This window comes from Bombina bombina, chromosome 3 (genome assembly GCF_027579735.1).
Source record: "Bombina bombina isolate aBomBom1 chromosome 3, aBomBom1.pri, whole genome shotgun sequence".
NCBI classification, from domain to species: domain Eukaryota; kingdom Metazoa; phylum Chordata; class Amphibia; order Anura; family Bombinatoridae; genus Bombina; species Bombina bombina.
Genome location: NC_069501.1, coordinates 190,302,414 through 190,328,651, shown reverse-complemented (window position 1 = coordinate 190,328,651; position 26,238 = coordinate 190,302,414). Strand labels below are relative to the sequence as shown.

At 39.5% G+C, this 26,238-nt stretch overlaps 1 protein-coding gene across 1 annotated transcript in view; it reads right to left on the bottom strand.

Moving 5' to 3' along the window:
• The window catches only part of DCBLD2 (discoidin, CUB and LCCL domain containing 2), a gene marked incomplete in the record, with an annotated part of 427,429 nt that extends 406,236 nt beyond the window's left edge, over positions 1-21,193 (bottom strand). The window contains 1 exon segment of the mRNA XM_053705206.1: positions 20,762-21,193. Coding sequence (XP_053561181.1) covers positions 20,762-20,846 — 85 coding nt within the window.
• Between the last annotated feature and the right edge of the window lie 5,045 nt (positions 21,194-26,238).

Sequence of the window (26,238 nt, the reverse complement as noted above, 5' to 3'; positions counted from 1 at the left end):
TACTTTCATCATTTATTTTGTCCCCTGAAAATTGAGTACGTTCCAAATCCTGCTAAAAGTGGAAGTGCAGTATCCAGACTTAAGCACCGGTGGTGTATTGCACAGTCACTGGTTGCACCCTCTAGTGATTTACTTATAAATTACTCCTATACAGCAGAGAAGGAAACCTTTACTGCAACACATCGGTGCTTTATGAGGACTAAAAGCTAAAAAAAAAAAAAAAAAACCCTGCATATTCTTCTCAGTATATTGTTTGCATTTAAAAGGGACACTGAACCCACATTTTTTCTTTCATGATTCCGATAGAGCATGCAATTTAAAGCAAATTTCCAATTTACTCAAATTATCAATTTTTCTTCACTCTTGCTATCTTTTTTTGAAAAGCAAGAATGTAAGTTTAGAAGCCGGCTTATTTTTGGTACATAACCTGGGTTGTTCTTGCCGATTGGTAGCTAAATGCATCCACCGTTAAACAAGTGCTGTCCAGGGTCCTAAACCAAAAACTGTCTGGCTCCTTAGCTTAGATGCCTTCTTTTTCAAATAGAGATAGCAAGAGAACAAAGGATAATTGATAATAGGAGTAAATTAGAAAGTTGCTTAAAATTGCATGCTATGAATCATTAAAGACAAAAATTGGGGTTTAGTGTCCCTTTAATATATAATTCAATATACCCCAAACTACACTAAAGCACTACTGCAATGCACTGCTTGATACAAGGCACAAAACATTACTGGCTTCCTCAGTGTATAGTCAGAAACATCACATTCATACAAAATTATGTAAACACCCAGGAAATATATACTTTAAAATGGGACCCAGTCTTCTTGATTTTTTTTTTATTAAAGCTAGATAACACCATAATACTACCCAGATTTGCATAACCAACATTGGACTACAGCCAGAAAGAGCTAGTTCATTTGTGCCATATTGATATAACATTGTGCTCACTCCGATGGGGAAAGATAATGGGTTCACATCAACCAGCACTTAACAAAGTTCATTAATTCCCTGTCAACTTTTACTGGATTTTGCTGATAAAAAAAACGGCAAAACATACTTTACACTAGCATAATGCCTATGGCTAGCCTTGTTGTCTACAGACAAATGCCGAGATTGGCAAATGGTGGATATTGGCTATTAAAAAAAAATTGCAGTGAAAATGATTCTCATTTGTTTTAAAAAAATATGTAGACTTAGCTATGTTACTCAATAGCAACTCGACAGAAATGAAATGTTTTTTATCTATAAGGTTTTTACTGTCCCTGAAACTGCTCCAAACTTGCATTACTCATATTTATATGGTAAATCTTTGTTTAGGTAACTTGTGCAGTGGATTTCTCCAACATTGGTGTGTCCGGTCCACGGCGTCATCCTTACTTGTGGGATATTCTCTTCCCCAACAGGAAATGGCAAAGAGTCCCAGCAAAGCTGGTCACATGATCCCTCCTAGGCTCCGCCCACCCTAGTCATTCTCTTTGCCGTTGCACAGGCAACATCTCCACGGAGATGGTTAAGAGTTTTTTTGGTGTTTAAATGTAGTTTTATTCTTCTATCAAGTGTTTGTTATTTTAAAATAGTGCTGGTATGAACTATTTACTCTGAAACAGAAAAGGATGAAGATTTCTGTTTGTGAGAGGAAGATGATTTTAGCAGACAGTAACTAAAATCGATTGCTGTTTCCACACAGGACTGTTGAGATGAAGTAACTTCAGTTGGGGGAAACAGTTAGCAGTCTTTTCTGCTTAAGGTATGACTAGCCATATTTCTAACAAGACCATGTAATGCTGGAAGGCTGTCATTTCCCCTCATGGGGACCGGTAAGCCATTTTCTTAGTTAAACATAAAAGAATAAAGGGCTTCAAAAAGGGCTTAAAAACTGGTAGACATTTTTCTGGGCTAAAACAATTGCTTTACTAGGCATATTATGCAGATTCTAACTAATTATTGGTATTATAATCTTGGGGAACGTTTAGAAAAACGGCAGGCACTGTGTTGGACACCTTTTTCAGATGGGGGCCTTTCTAGTTATAGACAGAGCCTCATTCTGGGACTGTATAGGGGTTAAATGTAAAAACGGCTCCGGTTCCGTTAATTTAAGGGTTAAAGCTCTGAAATTTGGTGTGCAATACTTTTAATGCTTTAAGACACTGTGGTGAAATTTTGGTGAATTTTGAACAATTCCTTCATACTTTTTCACATATTCAGTAATAAAGTGTTTTCAGTTTGAAATTTAAAGTGACAGTAACGGTTTTATTTTAAAACGTTTTTTGTGCTTTGTTGACAAGTTTAAGCCTGTTTAACATGTCTGTACCATCAGATAAGCTATGTTCTATATGTATGAAAGCCAATGTGTCTCCCCATTTAAATTTATGTGATAATTGTGCCATAGTGTCCAAACAAAGTAAGGACAGTAATGCAACTGATAATGATATTGCCCAAGATGATTCCTCAAATGAGGGGAGTAAACATGATACTACATCATCCCCTACTGTGTCTACACCAGTTATGCCCACACAGGAGGCCCCTAGTACATCTAGTGCGCCAATACTTATTACCATGCAACAATTAACGGCTGTAATGGATAACTCCATAGCAAATCTTTTATCCAAAATGCCTACTTATCAGAGAAAGCGCAATTGCTCTGTTTTAAACACTGAAGAGCAAGAGGACGCTGATGATAACTGTTCTGACATACCCTCACACCAATCTCAAGGGGCCATGAGGGAGGTTTTGTCTGATGGAGAAATTTCAGATTCAGGAAAAATTTCTCATCAAGCTGAACCTGATGTTGTGACATTTAAATTTAAATTAGAACATCTCCGCGCACTGCTTAAGGAGGTGTTATCTACTCTGGATGATTGTGACAATTTGGTCATTCCAGAGAAATTATGTAAGATGGACAAGTTCCTAGAGGTTCCGGTGCCCCCCGACGCTTTTCCTATACCCAAGCGGGTGGCGGACATAGTAAATAAAGAGTGGGAAAGGCCTGGCATACCTTTTGTTCCCCCCCCCTATATTTAAGAAATTATTTCCTATAGTCGACCCCAGAAAGGACTTATGGCAGACAGTCCCCAAGGTTGAGGGGGCGGTTTCTACTCTAAACAAACGCACTACTATTCCCATCGAAGATAGTTGTGCTTTCAAAGATCCTATGGATAAGAAATTAGAGGGTTTGCTTAAAAAGATTTTTGTACAGCAAGGTTACCTTCTACAACCAATTTCATGCATTGTTCCTGTCACTACGGCAGCGTGTTTCTGGTTCGAGGAACTAGAAAAAAAATCGCTCAGTAAAGAATCTTCATATGAGGAGGTTATGGACAGAGTTCAAGCACTTAAATTGGCTAACTCTTGTTTTAGATGCCGCTTTGCAATTAGCTAGATTAGCGGCGAAAAATTCAGGGTTTGCTGTCGTGGCGCGCAGAGTGCTTTGGCTAAAGTCTTGGTCAGCGGATGTGTCTTCCAAGACAAAATTACTTAACATTCCTTTCAAAGGTAAAACATTATTTGGACCTGATTTGAAAGAAATTATTTCAGACATCACTGGGGGAAAGGGCCACGCCCTCCCACAGGATAGGTCTTTTAAGGCTAATAATAAGCCTAATTTTCGTCCCTTTCGCAGAAACGGACCAGTCTCTAATTCTGTATCCTCTAAGCAAGAGGGTAATACTTCACAACCCAAACCAGCCTGGAAACCAATGCAAGGCTGGAACAAGGGTAAGCAGGCCAAGAAGCCTACCACTGCTACCAAAACAGCATGAAGGGATAGCCCCCGATCCGGGACCGGATCTAGTGGGGGGCAGACTTTCTCTCTTTGCTCAGGCTTGGGCAAGAGATGTTCAGGATCCTTGGGCGCTAGAAATAGTTTCTCAAGGTTATCTCCTGGAATTCAAGGGAACCCAAGGGGAAGGTTCCACAGGTCTCAATTATCTTCAAACCAAATAAAGAGACAGGCATTCTTACATTGTGTAGAAGACCTGTTAAAGATGGGAGTGATACATCCAGTTCCAATAAGAGAACAAGGAATGGGATTTTATTCCAATCTGTTCATAGTTCCCAAAAAAGAGGGAACATTCAGACCAATTTTGGATCTAAAGATCCTAAACAAATTTCTCAGGGTACCATCGTTCAAAATGGAAACTATTCGAATGATCCTACCTACTATCCAGGAAAATCAATTTATGACTACCGTGGATTTAAAGGATGCGTACCTACATATTCCTATCCACAAGGAACATCATCAGTTCCTAAGGTTCGCTTTTCTGGACAAGCATTACCAGTTTGTGGCACTTCCATTTGGATTAGCCACTGCTCCAAGGATTTTCACAAAGGTACTAGGGTCCCTTCTAGCGGTTCTAAGACCAAGGGGCATTGCAGTAGTACCTTACTTGGACGACATCCTGATTCAAGCGTCGTCCCTGTCAAAAGCAAAGGCTCATACGGACATCGTCCTAGCCTTTCTCAGATCTCACGGATGGAAGGTGAACAAAGAAAAAAGTTCTCTGTCCCCGTCAACAAGAGTTCCCTTCTTGGGAACAATAATAGATTCCTTACAAATGAGGATTTTTCTGACAGAGGTCAGAAAATCAAAACTTCTAAGCTCTTGTCAAGTACTTCATTCTGTTCCTCGTCCTTCCATAGCGCAGTGCATGGAAGTAATAGGATTGATGGTTGCAACAATGGACATAGTTCCTTTTGCACGAATTCATCTAAGACCATTACAACTGTGCATGCTCAGACAGTGGAATGGGGATTATACAGACTTGTCTCCGACGATTCAAGTAGATCAAAAGACCAGAGATTCACTCAGTTGGTGGCTGACCCTGGACAATCTGTCACAGGGAATGAGCTTCCGCAGACCAGAGTGGGTCATTGTCACGACCGACGCCAGCCTAGTCTGGGAATCCCTGAAAGCTCAGGGTCTATGGTCTCGGGAAGAGTCTCTTCTCCCGATAAACATTCTGGAACTGAGAGCGATATTCAATGCTCTCAGAGCTTGGCCTCAACTAGCAAAGGCCAAATTCATAAGGTTTCAGTCAGACAACATGACGACCTTGCATATATCAATCATCAGGGGGGAACAAGGACTTCCCTGGCGATGAAAGAAGTGACCAAGATAATTCAATGGGCGGAGGATCACTCCTGCCACTTGTCTGCGATCCACATCCCAGGAGTGGAAAATTGGGAAGCGGATTTTCTGGGGAGTGGGAACTCCATCCGGAAATCTTTGCCCAAATAACTCAATTATGGGGCATTCCAGACATGGATCTGATGGCGTCTCGTCAGAACTTCAAGGTTCCTTGCTACGGGTCCAGATCCAGGGATCCCAAGGCGACCCTAGTAGATGCACTAGTAGCACCTTGGACCTTCAACCTAGCTTATGTATTCCCACCGTTTCCTCTCATCCCCAGGCTGGTAGCCAGGATCAATCAGGAGAGGGCCTCGGTGATCTTGATAGCTCCTGTGTGGCCACGCAGGACTTGGTATGCAGACCTGGTGAATATGTCATCGGCTCCACCATGGAAGATACCTTTGAGACAGGACCTTCTTGTTCAGGGTCCATTCGAACATCCGAATCTGGTTTCCCTCCAACTGACGGCTTGGAGATTGAACGCTTGATTTTATCAAAGCGTGGGTTTTCAGATTCTGTAATAGATACTCTGATTCAGGCTAGAAAGCCTGTAACTAGAAAAATTTACCATAAAATATGGAAAAAATATATCTGTTGGTGTGAATCTAAAGGATTCCCATGGAACAAGATAAAAATTCCTAAGATTCTATCCTTTCTACAAGAAGGTTTGGAGAAAGGATTATCTGCAAGTTCTCTGAAGGGACAGATCTCTGCTTTATCTGTTTTACTTCACAAAAGACTGGCAGCTGTGCCAGATGTTCAAGCATTTGTTCAGGCTCTGGTTAGGATCAAGCCTGTTTACAGACCTTTGACTCCTCCCTGGAGTCTAAATCTAGTTCTTTCAGTTCTTCAAGGGGTTCCGTTTGAACCCTTACATTCCGTAGATATTAAGTTATTATCTTGGAAAGTTTTGTTTTTGGTTGCAATTTCTTCTGCTAGAAGAGTTTCAGAGTTATCTGCTCTGCAGTGTTCTCCGCCCTATCTGGTGTTCCATGCAGATAAGGTGGTTTTGCGTACTAAGCCTGGTTTTCTTCCGAAAGTTGTTTCCAACAAAAATATTAACCAGGAGATAGTTGTACCTTCTTTGTGTCCGAATCCAGTTTCAAAGAAGGAACGTTTGTTACACAATTTGGACGTAGTCCGTGCTCTAAAATTCTATTTAGAGGCTACTAAAGATTTCAGACAAACATCTTCCTTGTTTGTTGTTTATTCTGGTAAAAGTAGAGGTCAAAAAGCGACTTCTACCTCTCTTTCCTTTTGGCTTAAAAGCATTATCCGATTGGCTTATGAGACTGCTGGACGGCAGCCTCCTGAAAGAATCACAGCTCACTCCACTAGGGCTGTGGCTTCCACATGGGCCTTCAAGAACGAGGCTTCTGTTGACCAGATATGTAAGACAGCGATTTGGTCTTCACTGCACACTTTTGCCAAATTTTACAAATTTGATACTTTTGCTTCTTCGGAGGCTATTTTTGGGAGAAAGGTTTTGCAAGCTGTGGTGCCTTCCATTTAGGTGACCTGATTTGCTCCCTCCCTTCGTGTCCTAAAGCTTTGGTATTGGTTCCCACAAGTAAGGATGACGCCGTGGACCGGACACACCAATGTTGGAGAAAACAGAATTTATGCTTACCTGATAAATTACTTTCTCCAACGGTGTGTCCGGTCCACGGCCCGCCCTGGTTTTTTAATCAGGTCTGATGAATTATTTTCTCTAACTACAGTCACCACGGTATCATATGGTTTCTCCTATATATATTTCCTCCTGTCCGTCGGTCGAATGACTGGGGTGGGCGGAGCCTAGGAGGGATCATGTGACCAGCTTTGCTGGGACTCTTTGCCATTTCCTGTTGGGGAAGAGAATATCCCACAAGTAAGGATGACGCCGTGGACCGGACACACCGTTGGAGAAAGTAATTTATCAGGTAAGCATAAATTCTGTTTTTTGTGACTGACTTCAAACCTTTTCCTAAATGAAATCAACTTATTTCTATTAATTTCTAGTCTCTCTCTCTGATCTGGCTTGTATCAGTCTACGATCATGCAGATATATTAATTACGCAGATTCAGCTGACTGCTAAGGCCTATAAATGTAACAATAGCTTTGAAAGAAAAAAGCATAGAATGCTTTACTTGCATGTTGCACTTTGTTCAAGTCTGAATTATAAAGTTGCTTAACATATACCATAATTCAGTGCTTGATTATCCCATGTGACAGGGCACAAGAGGCACCAATGCCCTGACACTTTGGGAAAACACCCTACCCCTGTTGGTTGAAAGAAGCCATACTTAAAGGGAAAGTCTACTACAGAATTTGTATTGTTTAAAAATATAGATAATCTCTTTATTACCCATTCCCCAGTTTTGCATGACCAACACTGTTTTATTAATACACTTTTTACCTCTGAATTCCTTGTATCTAAGCCTCTGCAGACTGCTTCCTTATTTGAGTTCTTTTGACAGACTTGCATTTTAGCCAATCAGTGCTGACTCCTAGGTAACTCCACAAGAGTGAGCACAATGTTATCTATTTAGCACACATGATCTAGTGTTGTCTAGCTGTGAAACTGTAAACATGCACTGAGATAAGGCAGCCTTTAAGGGCTTAGAAATTAGCATATGAGCCTACCCAGGTTTAGCTTTCAACAAAGAATACCAAAACGAACAAAGCAAAATGTGTTGATAAAAGTAAATTGGAAAGTTGTTTAAAATTGTATGCCCTATCTGAATCATGAAAGTTTAATTTTGACTTGTTTGTCAAAATCTTGTACGTGTAGTTTTAAATGCATCTGCTTTTCAGATATTGTTAGTAGTTTTCCATGTTGGTGATGCCGATGCTGTTATAGCACAATTACATGTATAAACATCTAGTGAGCTCAGGCATCTACAACTGACAATTAAAGGAACATCAGAAAAAAAATATATAGAATTTATACTTATTACTTACCAATAAATTTATTTTCGGGATGAGGAGATTCCATAGGTGTTTATAACATGTGAGATATATTTCCTGCTACTAGGATTAGGTCAAGAACCATCACAAGATCTTTAATCCCTCCTACCTCCCCAATAAATTTACGTATGAGAGAGCGCAAGCGAGAGCGAGAGAGAGAAAAGAAAAAAAAAAAAAAAAAAAAAAAAGAGAAGAGAGAAAAGATAGGAAAGACAGAAAGCAGGGTTAAGAGGTGCAAATAAGAAATTTCGCCCATCTAGTAAAAAAGCGGGTGGTTTCTATGGACTCTCCTGATAACAAAAGAAATTGGAAAGTATAAATTCTGTTTTGATCACACTTGTGTCCCCAACTTTATCCATCATGAGCTGAACCACTAACTGCATATGGCAAATAGTGGTTTTCTTAAGACAGTGCAGCTTTTTTTTGTTATGTGAGGAAATAGTGAACCCAGGACTAAACATATACTGAGAGCTGCTAAGGGGTAATAAAATTCCTCTTTTTCCCCCCATTGCCTTAACTCTAAATTTAATCATTTTTATGCTAAACACATAGGTAAAGCGCTATGTGTAAAGGCTAAGAACCCCCAACTATTGTATCTATAAAAGGATAGTGCTAGGAATAGTCACTGGGCTATGTTTAGTGACTGAGTCACTTACCTGGACTGCAGCTCCCCTCCACTATATCTTACTAGCTTGCTGAAGCCAATCTCCCTCACAGAATGCGATCCAGTAGAGAGCCCATCCAGTGCAAGTAAATATAATGCAGATAATACTTGCAGATATACCAGCAACTCCTCAAGTGGGAGGCTAAGAGACTGGGTCCCCGCAACGTCCGAGGTCAATTATGGCTGAGAGATTTACCCGTGAGAGTACGGACATGCCATAATTGAGGTATTCTTTTACCCCTGCACTTACTCTGTACGACTAGATTTCAAGCTTTCCCTATAAACACCTGTTCAGGGATGCATACAAAAAAAATAAAAGAACACTAAATAAGGTAGACTTGCATAATCGTCAAATGTTTAAAAGAATATTGTACACTAGATTTTTAGAGAAAAGCAACACACATTGCATTATATAAAATGTATGCCACTAGACGGACCTTTATATTTTTACCTTTGCAACACTGCAGTTAAAAAGTACAAAAACAAAAATCATGTGTAGAAATCAAGCTTGTCACCTTAGAGGCCAAACAGCAGATTCTGTAAGTTGAAAATCAAATGGCTGGTTTAGGCAAATTTGCAGGTTACAGATTTTGCTTTTGGCCTCTCTAAGGAAAGTGAGTCTAAACACCTGCTTTTGTGTAAGCATTGTGCTAGTGTCCCTTTAAATAAAAATCCATGGTTCACAAAAGTGCCATGCTTAGAACACAGTAAACATCTATAAACTTAGATTAGCTTATTAACCAAGTGTAAAGCATGGCCAAAAGTAATTTGTATGTTCAGCAAAAATTTCCCTAATTGAAAGTCGGCTAACAGTGAAATTCCACTCAGATTGCTCAGCAATGATTATGTAAGTGGGATGTAAGCTGCAAGATCATTTATAACTCTCCACTCCCCTGCTCCATATCAACATCCACATTCATCTCTGTGTACAGCTGAACCACTTAGAATAGACAAAACAGCAATAAAGCTGAGCTTGAAGCTAAGATCCAGAAAGCAATAAGTAACATTCATAAACAAAGTTCATTAGCTCCCTGTCAACTTTTACTATTTAACAAATACATTCGAGATCTGATTAAAAAGGTCAGGGTAAGAAGTTTTGCATTGAGCAATGATTACCAAGATGTTGGCTGCTGTGAGGGTCAGATGTTCACTGCTACACGAATAATGGGACAAAAGCAAAATAATAGATATCAAGTTTAGAAGCCATCAACAATTAAGGCCAAATACATTGTATACTGAATATTTCCACAAATTTAGGGGCAAAGTGCAATCTTCTAGAAGCCATAACTCATGAGATGTCAAGATCTGCTTTACTAGAAACCAGGGTAAATGTTAACCTTATAAAGACTAAGACTGCACTTCAAAAACCTGAAATACCCAACATGTTAAAGTCTCCCTAACAATTAATTGTAAATTCACATTTAGCCACCAATCAGCAAGCGCTATCCAGGTGCCAAACCAAAGATGGGCCGGCTCGTAAGCTTAAATTGCTGCTTTTTCAAATAAAGATACCAAGAGAACGATTTTTTTTTATAAATATATAAATTAAGTTGCATGCTCTATCTGAATCATAAAAAGAAAAAAAAAATTGAGTTCAGTATCCCTTTAAGCCAATACTAAGCTCAAGCTGAAATTAACTACGTTATTCAGCATTTGTTGCATAAATCACCTTTAGATAAAATGTACTTTCAATTATGCAATTACTTTGTGCTTTTGATAGCTTAACATTTATAAATAATAGAAAATGTTATAATATTGCAAAATATTACACTGTCCCCACCCGACTGGCAACATTTTCTGTAAAGAAAATATATATATATATATATATATATATATATATATATATATATATATATATATATATATATATATATATATATATATATATATATATATATATATATATATATATATATATATATATATATATATATATATATATATTTTTTTTTTTTTAACCTTCACGCACAGATCAAGGTTGCTGGATATACATATAAAATACAAAAAAGTTAGAAATAGTCACATTGTGTTTTTTCTTTCATGATTCAGACAGATTGTGAATTTCGGGAACCTGTGGATGACAGATGGAAGAGGCGCCTCATGGGACAAGTATCGTTTTGAGCAACAGAGGGATACAACAAATAGCGGACCCCCCACACAGAGTATTACTCACAAGAGCGGCGGTACAAACGTGTACCCAGACAAGCAGGACGGAACCAAAAGTCGCCCGTCAGACAGGCGTAAGCTCGGTACGCTATGGCAGACGTCACTCGGCAGGCAGCGTCAGAGTCGACCCAGCAAGGGAACCAATGAAGTGGAAGGAAATTTGGCACAGCAGACCTCCAAAGGGGAAACAGGAACGCAACCAAATTGCACCAGCGGCAATAATAATAAAAATCAGGCAGGTGTGATATACTCAAGGATATATTTATTGAGTATAAACAGATAAAAACATGCGTCCAGCAACGCGTTTCTCAACAAATAGTCGTTCAGCCTGATGAAACGACTATTTGTTGAGAAACGCGTTGCTGGACGCATGTTTTTATCCGTTTATACTCAATAAATATATCCTTGAGTATATCACACCTGCCTGATTTTTATTATTATTGCCGCTGGTGCAATTTGGTTGCGTTCCTGTTTCCCCTTTGGAGGTCTGCTGTGCCAAATTTCCTTCCACTTCATTGGTTCCCCTGCTGGGTCGACTCTGACGCTGCCTGCCGAGTGACGTCTGCCATAGCGTACCGAGCTTACGCCTGTCTGACGGGCGACTTTTGGTTCCGTCCTGCTTGTCTGGGTACACGTTTGTACCGCCGCTCTTGTGAGTAATACTCTGTGTGGGGGGTCCGCTATTTGTTGTATCCCTCTGTTGCTCAAAACGATACTTGTCCCATGAGGCGCCTCTTCCATCTGTCATCCACAGGTTCCCGATGTTCACCTACTATTTCTAAGAGAGCTGCCTGCCGAATCCGCCATCTGCCACATGCTGTGATCATTTGTGCACTTCTATAGAGACTTTGTTTGTTCTCTTTATTCTTGAGATTGTGAATTTAAAAAACAAAACAATGAAAAAAAAAAAAAAAAACTTTACAATTTGTTTATATTATCTACTTTGTTTTGTTCTCTTGGTTTCCTCTCCTGTAAAAGATACCTAGGTAGGGTCACAAGTTGCTGATTGGTGGCTGCACATACATGCCTTGTGTTATTGGCTAACCCAGTATGTTAAAGGACCACTCAATGCAGTAGAATTACATAATTAACAAGTACATAAAAAAGACAATGCAATAACACTCTGAATTCGAAAAAAAGCAGTAGATTTTTTCTCCAGTTTTCCGGTCCCCTGTATAATGTGACAGACAACAGCCAATCACACACTAGTATACATATATCCTGTCAGCTTGTGCACATGCTCAGTAGGATCTTGTTCCCCAGAAAGTGTAAATATAAAACCACTGTGCAAAATTTGATAATGGAAGTAAATTGGAAAGAAAGAAAGAAAGAAGAAAAAAAAAAAAACAAAAAAAAAAACCACGTCCTAAAACTGCATGCGCTCTGAATCATAAGTTTTTATTTTGACTTGAGTGTCCCTTTAACTAGCTCCAAGTAGTGCATTGCTGCTTCTTCAACAAAGGAAGCCAGGAGAATGGAGCAACTTGGATATTAGAAGTAATTTGGACATATTGTTTAAAATGGTATTGTCTGATAAATTTAAGAAAATATTTGGGTTTCATGTCCCTTTAAAAAGGGACACTAAACCCAAATTTTTTCCTTTCATGATTCAGGTAGAGAATACAATTTTAAACAACATCCCAATTTACTTCTATTATCTAGTTTGTGTCATTCTTTAGATATCCTTTGTTGAAGAAATAGCAATGCACATGGGTGAGCCAATCACGAGGCATCTATGTTCAGCCACAATAAGAAGCTACTGAGCCTATCTATATATGCTTTTCAGCAAAGGATATCAAAAGAATGAAGCAAATTAGATAATAGAAGTAAATTAGAAAGTTATTTAAAATGGCATGCTCTTTCTAAATCATTAAAGAAAAAAAAATGTGGGCTTCATCTCTTTAAAATCTCTGTCTCACAAAATTGAAAGACAGTTCTCAATATTGAATACGTTTGTCAAATTCTATTGTACGTTGTAACTAAGTGTTCCTCTCTAGACCTCGCCTATCCTTCCGACATTGTCCTCTTTACCAAAATGTTTAGAAACTCAATTCAATATTTCAAATTCATTAATTTGCTCAGATTATCCTCCATTTTAGAACATTGATTTCCCCATCCCACATTTAAAAAAAAATCCTATTACATATTTCTTATAATCATCACACCCTAACACCACAATCTTCTTAAAGGGACACTGAACCCAAAATTTTTCTTGCATGATTCAGATAAAGCATGAAATTCTAAGCAACTTTCTAATTTACTCCTATTATCAAATTTTCTTCATTCTCGTGGTATCTTTATTTAAAATGCAATAATATAAGTTTAGATGTCGGCCCATTTTTAGTGAACAACCTGGGTTGCTCTTGCTGATTGGTGGATAAATTCATCCACCAATAAAAAAGTGCTGTCCTGAGGTCTGTACCAAAAAAAAGCCTAAATGCCTTCTTTTTTAAATATAGATAGCATGAGAATGAAGAAAATTTAATAGGAGTAAATTAGAAAGTTGCTTAAAATTGCATGCTCTATCTGAATCACAAAAGAAAAAAATTGGGTTCAGTGTCCCTTTAAGGAATCACAGAAGAGTGATTGTATAGATATATTCAAAATAATACAAATATTTAGGAACCAGAACTCCCAAGATGTGTCAAGCCCTGCAATATAGTAAAAAAAAAAAAAAAAAAAAAAAAAAAAAAAAGATAGAAGAGAGCTTGAATTTTGATGTGTTATCACTGGTGAGAAGTTGCAGCAACTGAAAAAGGAACATTGGAAATTGATATTTGAAGAAAAAAAAAAAAAAACACACAACAACAACATTTTATATAGCTATAAATCTATCACACACACACACACATCAAAAGTCAGAGGAAAAAAAAATACCACGGGCAACCATCCAAACCTCTGTGTAATGTTAGGGTGTAAACACATTGCCCGACAAGCACTGCACAAACTAGATCTGGGTAAAAAGACCAAAGTCCTCCCTCTGATTTGGTTCTGATCAAGGGCTAAGCGGAATGTGGCACAGCTGCATAAACATTTTGTGGTGCAACACATTTTCCTCGGAAACACTTGCTAAATAGATGCCAAACAATTTTCAACTGTACATTCATTTACGTTTGCCAACTACATGGCCCTTTGACCTAAGGGAGGGTGTATGCACACTGCTTCCATTGCGCATTACAGACATAACTCACAGCATAAAAGCTTATTAATGTGCGATTACGTAGTAAAGGGCCGGCAAAACACATCATATAAACACTCTAAACCAAATGACTTATGTTTATGTTCTAAAATAAAAAGGTTTGTCCACATACACGTTGCATATTTGATTTAAAAAATAAAAAGCAGAATTGACAGTTTCCTCTAAGAAAGAAAAAAACCTACACAAATGGTACAAAATAAAAAAAATAAAAAAATGTATTATAAAAAAAAAATTATTTGTTGTTACCTTGCGTTCACATTAGAAGGGTTTTTGTAACCAGCAGGTTTTCTTTTTTTTTGTTTTTTTTAGTTAACACCACCTAATGGAGCTACAAAACTGAATAAATAGCAGAGCTCAGTAAATGTGCAGATTGTAAAAGTAATTTTTATATAGGCACGCTTTGAAGAAGCTGCATAGAGTATCCCTGGCGGGCGAAACACGTGTAGCGTAGTTTTGCATTACTGACCTCGGCTAGGCCAGCTGAGGGTCCTGGACTTCTCTGACCGCTGGGGAGATCATGAACACCTCACTTTGTTACCTCCATTGAGCGACAAGGGAAAGCAGTAACGTCACAGTACACGTCTTGGAGTTTCAGCACTCGACTGCAGCACACAGAGGAAGCAGCATTTCAGCATTCTACCGAGTCCGGATTGACACACACCAGCATATATGGATGTCATATTTTGACGAAGACGGGTCAGATCAGTCCACGTTACTTGCACTAACGGGTCCCTTGGGCAAGGGCAAACCCCTCAGTAGGTAGTACCCTGTAGCAAGTACACCCAGCAATTTCTGGGAGCATTTAATTGCTTGGAACATTACAGGGAGTGCAGAATTATTAGGGCAAATGAGTATTTTGACCACATCATCCTCTTTATGCATGTTGTCTTACTCCAAGCTGTATAGGCTCGAAAGCCTACTACCAATTAAGCATATTAGGTGATGTGCATCTCTGTAATGAGAAGGTGTGGTCTAATGACATCAACACCCTATATCAGGTGTGCATAATTATTAGGCAACTTCCTTTCCTTTGGCAAAATGGGTCAAAAGGAGGACTTGACAGGCTCAGAAAAGTCAAAAATAGTGAGATATCTTGCAGAGGGATGCAGCACTCTTAAAATTGCAAAGCTTCTGAAGCGTGATCATCTAACAATCAAGCGTTTCATTCAAAATAGTCAACAGGGTCGCAAGAAGCGTGTGGAAAAACCAAGGCGCAAAATAACTACCCATGAACTGAGAAAAGTCAAGCGTGCAGCTGCCAAGATGCCACCAGTTTGGCCATATTTCAGAGCTGCAACATCACTGGAGTGCCCAAAAGCACAAGGTGTGCAATACTCAGAGACATGGCCAAGGTAAGAAAGGCTGAAAGACGACCACCACTGAACAAGACAAACAAGCTGAAACGTTAAGACTGGGCCAAGAAATATCTCAAGACTGATTTTTCTAAGGTTTTATGGACTGATGAAATGAGAGTGAGTCTTGATGGGCCAGATGGATGGGCCCGTGGCTGGATTGGTAAAGGGCAGAGAGCTCCAATCCGACTCAGACGCCAGCAAGGTGGAGGTGGAGTACTGGTTTGGGCTGGTATCATCAAAGATGAGCTTGTGGGGCCTTTTCGGGTTGAGGATGGAGTCAAGCTCAACTCCCAGTCCTACTGCCAGTTTCTGGAAGACACCTTCTTCAAGCAGTGGTACAGGAAGAAGTCTGCATCCTTCAAGAAAAACATGATTTTCATGCAGGACAATGCTCCATCACACGCGTCCAAGTACTTCACAGAGTGGCTGGCAAGAAAGGGTATAAAAGAAGAAAATCTAATGACATGGCCTCCTTGTTCACCTGATCTGAACCCCATTGAGAACCTGTGATCCATCATCAAATGTGAGATTTACAAGGAGGGAAAACAGTACACCTCTCTGAACAGTGTCTGGGAGGCTGTGGTTGCTGCTGCACGCAATGTTGATGGTGAACAGATCAAAACACTGACAGAATCCATGGATGGCAGGCTTTTGAGTGTCCTTGCAAAGAAAGGTGGCTATATTGGTCACTGATTTGTTTTTGAATGTCAGAAATGTATATTTGTGAATGTTGAGATGTTATATTGGTTTCACTGGTAAAAATAAATAATTGAAATGGGTATATATTTGTTTTTTGTTAAGTTGCCTAATAATTATGCACAGTAATAGTCACCTGCACACACAGATATCCCCCTAAAATAGCTATAACTAAAAAACTACTTCCAAAACTATTCAGCTTTGATATTAATGAGTTTTTTGGGTTCATTGAGAACATGGTTGTTGTTCAATAATAAAATTAATCCTCAAAAATACAACTTGCCTAATAATTCTGGACTCACTGTATACGGCTGTGTCTCTACTATTTGAACTGCTTGTTATATCGTTTCACTGTTTTCCATCTGCATTGCATGGCATATGTTTGTTTGCATGAACTGCTGCTGCTTTTTACTAACATTTCCCGACTATTGACCGTTTTCTATACATGGTCTCATTATATGAATTGGAGACTAGAGTGGTGCTAATCCTGCATGGACTTTATGGGCTAATACTCCATATTCTAGGATCACTGTATGATCTTTATTATGCTTTGAGTTACTATTACTTGAGCCCTATCCATGGACACAGGTTTCTCCCCAATGGCCATTGGTAGATAGGTACTTTATTACATCTAGGCTTTTTTTTTTAACTCATTCTTATATATTTATATGTATTTTTGACTAATAAATTGAAGGTTCTTTTTTGTACATCTATGACTAGCAGTTTTATGTGTATAGGAGAGGGGCTTACATCCCCTAGACCAGTAGCTCCCACATCCTGCTTTGATGACCTTAATCGATATTTGTTTTATGACTAGTGCTGGCACAGGGAATACTTTTTTTCCTTATTTTTTTTCTGTCCCCTCTTGTGAGATATATATATATGAGAGATATACACATACACACACTACAGGAAAGTTCTACTCTGTGAAAAGCATTACTGGGCTAAAAAGTTGCACCCGGATGGTAAGTCACCATAGAACAGGCTAACAATGGTATTGAGCCAGTTGTTCGTTCCTGTGAGTGCTTTCTCTCTCTATGTATTTAGTCTCCCCATGGAAAAAAAGAGCAACCAGAGATGACTCCTTGGTCAGTGTGCTTAGGGGAATATGGCTACACCTTACTGACGAGGCCCAATGAAGGCCGAAACGATCGTCTGGGGTTGCAGTGTTCCTTGTTCAGAGAGGAATTGCCTGGTATTTTGGTGCTGGACTGACCGTTTTAGGAGGGATCAGACTGATATACTACAGGAAAGTTCTACTCTGTGAAAAGCATTACTGGGCTAAAAAGCTGCACCCAGGTGGTAAATCGCCATAGAACAGGCTAACAATGGTATTGAGCCAGTTGGTCGTTCCTGTGAGAGTCTCTCTCTCATATGCAGGAATATCTGGATAATAAATACATAAAAAAAAAAAAAGTCCTATCCTAACTGTACAGTGCAATACAATAAAAAGAAGAGAAAGAATCCACTTGAGAATGAAGTAGGCAGGATTGTGTGTAATGTGATTGTATGATTCAGCATGTTCCATTGCCCATGTTGCCACATATTGAAATAGCTGCTGTTTGAACCATGCCAAACGATGCAAGGAAGTGCAAGGACACAAGGAGAATGTCTGAAAAAAAACTTAGTCACATTACTTGAGGAGACAAAAATAAAATAAAAAAATATTCCTTCAAAACTAGCAAATCCTGCTTTAATGTCAGGGTACTTATTTTTTTTTTTTGTCTCCTCAAGTAAAGTACCCTGACATTAAAGCAGGATTTGCTAGTTTTGAAGGAATATTTTTTTTTTTTTTTTTTTTAAAGGGACATACAAGTGCACAATGAAAACTGTGTAATGCATTATGTGCATGAATAGTGCAATAGAAAGCTATATGTATTTAATCCCTACAAAATGGTGTTGACAGTTTACTCAAAAAATGTCTCCCCTTTAATTAGTTCCCAATGATCCACTTTACCTGCTGGAATGTATTAAATTGTTTACAAGTATTTCCTTTACCCTTATATTGGCATTTGAAATAGTTGATTTAGCCTGTGGTATTCCCACCCATCCTGAAAGTTTTTGGCCTCAAGGCCAAGTTCTGTAAACACAACCAGTAGAAGAAATTAAACTCCCAGTGGGTTATAGAAGAGATAAGGTAATAAAAAGGGAATTTTTCATTGTTCTATCAAAGAATTGGTGATTGGTTTATGGACAGATATAAGATAAAGAAGCTGTATATGTACACAATGTGATAAGGTAATGAGATCTGATCATACCTACTAGCTCAACCCATTTTAATAGGTTGTGGTTTCAAAACACAAAATCAGCTAATTCATATACACAAATAAGCTTAAAAAAAAAAAAAAAAAAAAATCTCATACATTTTAAACTCTGCAGCAGGTAAAAAAAGTAATTGGAAACACATTAAGGGAAAAACATTTTTATGGTATACAGGTCCCTTTAAACACAGCTCCAGAACAACAACTCATTACTGAATGGCACACATGTGTAGCTACCAATTCGTAGTAACACCAGCACCAATATCTTAAGTTCCAATATTTTTATTAGAGGTTACATAAAAAGCAACGTTTCGTGGTGAACCCACTTAATCATGATGAGCATGATTAAGTGGGTTCACCACGAAACGTTGCTTTTTATGTAACCTCTAATAAAAATATTGGAACTTAAGATATTGGTGCTGGTGTTACTACGAATGCATTATCACAGAGGCGATTGCAGCTACCTCCCACACCGTGCACCACCTTTACACTAAGTGCTGTATTCATCTACCATTGCAATGTGTAGCTACCAAGCTAGCTCCCAGTAGTGCATTGAAGCTCTTGAACCTACCTAGATATACTTTTCAACAAGGGATAGTTGATAATAGAAGCAAAAAAATAAAATCTCTTAAACCTGCATGCTCTATCTGAACCATAACTTTTATATCCCTTTATATTGTAGCATGAATATTATCCAGTTTAATTTACCAAACACTACAGCAATATGTGCTTAGATTGTAGACATAATATGAACCTCAAGGTTAGTATGGCATTTATTCACACTGGTATGTTGCCAAGTATTAAACCACAAGATGAATAAGATGGTAAAAACTTTATTACTCAACACTAGTAAAAGGGGTCAGAGAGTTACAGAATTCTTTCACATACATCATATGATAAATTCTGCACATTACATGTATTGAAAAGCACACCTAACAGTTACCGCTATTAGCCACAAAGTAAGCGCAACCAACAGCTCATTATGAATGGATCCTATTATTAAACAGAACATCTTTGCAGTACTTTGAAACATATTGTTTGTTGGTCACAAACTAAAATAATTACGGTTTGGAAGATCTAAGAAAACTGCATGTTTAACATCTTATGACATTACAAACATAGTGTAAATAATATGACAGCTATTTGAACATGTATCAAGTAATGTGGTCACCTGGTGAAATAAATAATGTCAGAAGAGGCTGTTAACAATGTGCATGGAGCCACCTTGCTATTTCCCAAAATAAATTGCTAAAAATGTAGTAGGATGTTACATTTGTTTCAATATGCAAATAATAGTTTACAGCCACAACAAAAAGGAAAAATACAAATGCCCAAAATGTTAAAAAAATTCTAAAACCTTTTCAGTCATTTCTATATTAAGTTTCTGAAAATGAATAATTTTTCATTACACAGGGTCCATGCATAAAGTTTGTATTTTATGCTGTAACTATACTGCAAACACTGAAATAAATGTGTTTTTTTTTTGGGGGGGGGGGGTTCAGTTAAAGGGACAGTCAAGTAAAAATTTAAAAAACTGATTCAGAGCATACAATTTTAAACAACTTTCCAATTTGCTTCTGATAATAAATTTGCTTTGTTCTCTTGGTATTTTGTATTAAAGAGTAAAGCTAGGTAGGCTCATAAGAGCTCAGGAGTGTGCACGTGTCTTTAGTACTCTATGGCAGCAGAGTTTTGCAACATTATTTATAGCTTTGTTATACAATGTTGCAAAACATAGCTGCCATAGGGCACTATGGACGTGTGCACACTTCCTGAGCACTTATGAGCTTACCTAGCTTTACTCTTCAATACAAGATACCAAGAGAACTAAGCAATGATGACAGAAGTAAATTGGAAAGCTGTTTAAAATTGCATACTCTATCCGAATCATGAAAGTTTAATTATGACTTTATTGTCCCCTTAAGAGCGTGACTTATTCCAAAACGGTGCATAAACCAGTGAATGGAAAGCGACATATGGGACACAATCTGTGCAAGAGCAAAATGTAATGACACTTCCTCTAGCACATACCTGCAACATAAGCAAAGCCATGTGTTTACATTACTGTGCAACAAATGTGTGTCCCCGTTAGTCTGAAGAGGGGTAATCAATATGGATATACTGACCCAAAGCCACAGCAATATTAACCCATTAGTTGTCAGAAAATGCTGCGGTCAAACAAAATAAAACCTGGTCTAGAAAATGACCTGGCTCATCGCCCAGAATAGTTACTGCCTTCCCCAAACATGCAGTTAGCACCGCTGGGATACGGTTCCATGAATCATTTGCGCTTCCCTGTAGCGACCCCCAATCTTTAACACACAGCCCCTGTCGTACTCACCGTTTTGTGCCTCAGTGCTCACAGACAGCAGCAAGAAAACACAAACAATGGCAAGCTGTCTGCTCACCATCTCCCCTGTTTCCATCCCAGCCTGCAATCCGAATGCATACTGCGGCCGCAGGCCAGTGCACTATAGCCTGTGTTACACACCGGTAAAACTTCATGCAGTAATAAGGGGCTTTTCTCCCGGAGAGAGCTATCAGCACATCCCGAAGCTTCCAATAACACTACCGCCACCTCCTACTGTAGCAATCGCTTCTCCAATACTTTGCAGATGCTGGCTGGGTCACTGCGCGCGCAAGCACTCAATCAGTTCGCAGGGACTTCCGGCGCGAGGACACCAATTAACTCACGCGGCTCCGACAGCGAGAACAAGAGCATTCTCCCATATAAAGTTGCTATTTGGAGGAGAGTAGAAATCCACGCGCAGAGGGTTAAGGACAATGGGCAGGTTCAACTGGGCGGGGTTTCGAGAGCGCGCGCACAGCTGGAAGTTGAGTCTCTCTCGCGGGCGGGCGCGCTCGCGGGCGCGCTCCCTCCCTTGCTCTTTCCTCACCTCTTCTCTGAGTGGGCTGGTTAGAAACCCCTCTAGGGATAATGCAGAGACTGCTTCTCTGTCGGTCATGTTACAAGCTTTGCCATTACTTTTAGTTGCCTCTGATTGGTAAACTCAGTGCTTGTAAGACACTGTCCCCTCCAGTGTCACCTAAACACACATCACGTACACAAATGCATTTTAGCCGTCCTGATGTGCACGGTGTAAAACAACATTTAATTACATTTGTATATATGTTACAACACCATATAGTGGCCTTTGCCTATAGTGAATGTTATGTTGTAAAAAAACTTTTTTTTAATATAAATAATAATTGGTAAAAACTGAACTGAGTTTATTTGTTTTAAGTTAGTACTGTACTCGAAATTGCTGTGGACGGTTTGGTATAAATCCATTTATTTTAAGGAACAATTACTGCTGTCTGTGATGATTTATTATACAGTATGTCAGGATGGGGTGTACAAATTTTGCACAGAAACTCAGCACAAATATTATTAGTTGCAAGGTACTAAACCCTGATAGCAACTGTATTCACATCCTAAATGGTTTTACAGAAAGCAAACCCAGTTATAGATACTTTATTTGCTTAGTGGTTAATTATTACAGTATTTTACTGACCACAATAAACCACGTTAAAAGTCTCACTGGGATTGATTTTAAACAATAGGATGGTTTGAGTTTATGGACTATTTGTTATGGCACAATAGGACATTGCAGATGTGTTATACCATGGCTTCTGACCTTTTCAGTAATATGGTACATTTCAGTGAGGAAAAAAATTCCACAGCTCACACACACTTCTTTAGTGCTAATAAATATGGGACTATTTGGCCTGGCATATCTCTTTTTTTAAATACATTTTCAGTATTCTATTAAAAAGCCTAATTTAACTTATGTTTTTCTCCTGGTTGCTGCCTTCTGGAGTGTTTTTCCCATTTGAGAGCATAAAGTGCTGCCTGGTGCGCAGGCGTTGTGCACATGCTTCATTGTTAGTGAAGTGCATACACACTCTACATATGCACATGTTATGGGTTCTTGATAAACCAATTGGACATTTGAGTAACCTGTGCTTATAGTGTTTTTTGTGCACAATTCAGCTACTCCAAGATCAGCACCAAACACATCCCAAAGAAACCAATTTTCAAGTAACATTACTTTTATATATTGAGATCCTGTAATAAATATAATGCTATGGCCAGCTAGAGTCATTAAAATACAACGAACCACATTATGGGCCAGATTACGAGCGCAAGCAATATCAGGTTTTTCGCGATTGTTTGCGCACAGGTTAAATAGTGCTCGTATTACAAGTTGAAAGTAAACCCGATAGCTTGAGCGCAATTTACGCTACAATGATTACAGCGTCCTCAGAGCTGTGGTCAGCCGTTTTGCAAAAACAAAAATGTTGCACAAAATACATAAAAAATACATTACAAAGTAAACATGTCTATATATTTATTTATTTATATGTGTATTTATGTATTTACAGACAAATACACATACAAGCACATACATACATATGTACACATATATAGAAGTGCATAAGAGCCCACCCTACCATATATTAACATTTAATAAAGGTTTTAACTATGTATTTACTGTAAATAATATTTGTCATTTCAACATTCTGCACATAGCAGAATATGTTCTATGTATTTCTAAATAGATATTCCTACATATATCTGTATATATCTATACCTATATATACAATATATATATATATATATATATATATATATATAGTATAAAACAAAATAGGGAAATGTGATACACAAAAAAATATTATTTCCCATAGGGGGCGCTTCCTTACTACAGATCCTATAACAAAATCATATCCAGACTAGTCCTAAACCCATGTACACAGGCCATTTTTTGCAGTACAGCGGCCCCACCCCTTGCTCTCTCTCTATCCCCCCTCTCTTTTGTGCTCTCTCCCCCTCTCTTTTGCGCTCTCTCCCCCCACTCTTTTGCGCTCTCTCCCCTTCTCTTTTGCGCTCTCTCCCCCCTCTCTTTTGCGCTCTCTCCCCCTTCTCTTTTGCGCTCTCTCCCCCCTCTCTTTTGCGCTCTCTCCCCCCTCTCTTTTGCGCACTCTCCCCCTTCTCTTTTGTGCACTCTCCCCCTCTCTTTTGCGCACTCTCCCCCCTCTCTTTTGCGCACTCTCCCTCCTCTCTTTTGCGCACTCTCACCCCTCTCTTTTGTGCACTCTCCCCCCTCTCTTTTGTGCACTCTCCCCCTCTCTTTTGTGCACTCTCCCCCCTCTCTTTTGCGCTCTCTCCTCCCTCTCTTTTGTGCTCTCTCCCCCTCTCTCTTTTGTGCTCTCTCCCCCTCTCTCTTTTGTGCTCTCTCCCCCCTCTCTTTTGTGCTCTCTCCCCCTCTCTTTTGCTGTTTCTCTCCCCCTCTCTTTTGTGCTCTCTCCCCCCTCTCTTTTGTGCTCTCTCCTACCTCTCTTTTGCTGTCTCTCTCCCCCTCTCTTTTGCTGTCTCTCTCCCCCTTCTCTTTTGCTGTCTCTCTATCTCCCCCCTCTCTTTTGCTGTCTCTCTCCACCTCTCTTTTGCTGTCTCCCCCTCTCTTTTGTGCTCTCTTCCCCCTCTCTTTTGCTGTCTCTCTCCCCCCTCTCTTTTGCTGTCTCTCTCCCCGCTCTCTTTTGCTGTCTCTCTCCCCCCTCTCTTTTGCTGTCTCTCTCCCCCCTCTCTTTTGCTGTCTCTCTCCCCCCCTCTCTTTTGCTGTCTCTCTCCCCCTCTCTATTTTGCTGTTTCTCCCTCTCTCTCTCCCCCCTCTTCTGCTCTCTCTATCCCCCCTCTTTAGAGCTCTCTGTATCCCAGCATCTGGCCCCGCCGACCTCGCCTGCGTCACGCCCGACCCCGCCCACGTCACACCAGACCATGCTCACGTTGCACCCGCCCAATCACGCCCACTCCGCACCCGCCCGACCACGCCCACTACACAACGCCAGGTCAGTTGGAAGGCCAGGTGTGTTTGTCCTCACGCGCAGTCTCTACTGCGCATGACAGTTTCGGACAAACACACTTGGCCTTTTATTATATAGGATAAAACACAACACAATAAAATGCAAATATAGAAGTCCTTAACATTCAACAAGCTGGCAGCACTCTGTCAAAAGGTGCAATATGGCCTATTAACGTCTGTACACAGGATGGTTCAGTGTAATGTAAAACGGTACTCACAAGGGTGAAGCACCCAATGGTGCAGCTGGAGCAGACTGGAACAATAACAGTGGTCCAGCTCACTGTGTGCCAACAATTCAAGCACCCAATCAAATGCTCCGCAGGTAAGGCATTTGTTCCTGTGAGTGATAGAACACAGCTACCATAGCCTAGTACAGTGGGGGTAGGCAACAAAACCACACTTAAAAGTTGCACTTACAAGATGTAGCGCTCCTCCAGATGCAGTAAAGACAAGCTGGGACCTCTCAGTCGCCCAGTAGACCTCAGGTGTAGACAGGATCCTCTCAAAACCAGATGATAAAAAGTCCCAGAAAGAAGCAAGTCTATTATAAAAACATAATTTTATTTTAAAAACAAAGTAACGCGTTTCTCAGCCCCTCAAAGGCTGTTTCCTCAGGCTATACAATGAAAATAAAAATGGATACACTTGCTATTTAAACCCTTTCTGTTCTTATAATAGGTTAATTGATACAGACCCACCCTCCAAAATCCTCAAATCATCTGTGTGCAGATATCTAATTAGCAAACACACATCATGGCCTCAACCCAGCTGAGGGGTAATCTTAGTAATAAAATAACCATAGTGATAAGCTAAACCCTATTTCAAGTAAACATAGGCAAAACATGATCCTATCTGTTGTGTATAATAAAAGTTATTGTTAGGTCATGTACTAAACAACACTAATAGGTAGTGAATAATGAGTTGTAGTATATATTATACTGTGTTAAACAAGTGTTAGACATCAGAGGAGCTCCCTCTGTATATGTACAATACTTTATGGATAAATCAATAAACAACTAAGTCTGTCTGATGAATCCATCTGATTGAATTGTCACGATCGTCTGATATGAAAAATGGAACCTAAATCAAAAATGCTAAAAATATGAATTTGAGGTATAGCGGTCTACAACTTTCTTACCTACTCTATGTAGTTATGAGCGTTAAATATTGCGGCTACAAGTAACCTGACAGTTTCGTCAGAGGGTGTATATGATCCTAACCAATCCAGAGTGGTCAAGGAGAGTGTTAAACATTGTGGCTCTAAGTTCCCTGACATTTACGTCAGAAGGGTGTGTATGCTCCTACCCAATCTGGAGTAGCCAGAGGGGCGTGTATGAGAGATGATGACAACAACATACGTGCAAAGTCCCTGTGTGTGATTAAGCAACTGAAAATCGATGTGTCCCAAATGTTCTGTATAATCAGATAGTGGTAAAACAATGAATGAAGAACTATGCAGAGTGTACACAGCAAAAAGAACAGAAGCGTCAATACCAGTTCTGACTCACCACTCCAAGGAAGGCTCTCCGGTATCCACCAGACAAGGTACGTGGGCACACAACCACCGCTCAATCCTTCACAATCGGGGAACGTTCCGCTCACCTCTATGGTGTATATCTGCTCCGTTGCAAAACACCTCTTCACGAAGTCTGAGCAGACTCTTCTCCTCGGCGTCTCCAGCCAGCGTGTACTCCTTCGGCACTTCCGGGTGACGTCAGACGCTGCACCAATACAGCTATCATACGTAGCGCTTCAAATGCTGTGTATAGCAATAGAACTCACTTTGCCTCTATTCGTCGGGACCAAACTCCAAAGCTGGGAAAGAACTTGTTCCAACAAGGAATAGGAGGGCTCCTCTCCCTCCCAAAACAGTAGAAAAAAGGATCCAAGGAACAAAAAAATATATATTAAAAAGTCAATTCTTTATTTAAAAGTTAAAACACATGGGCATCAA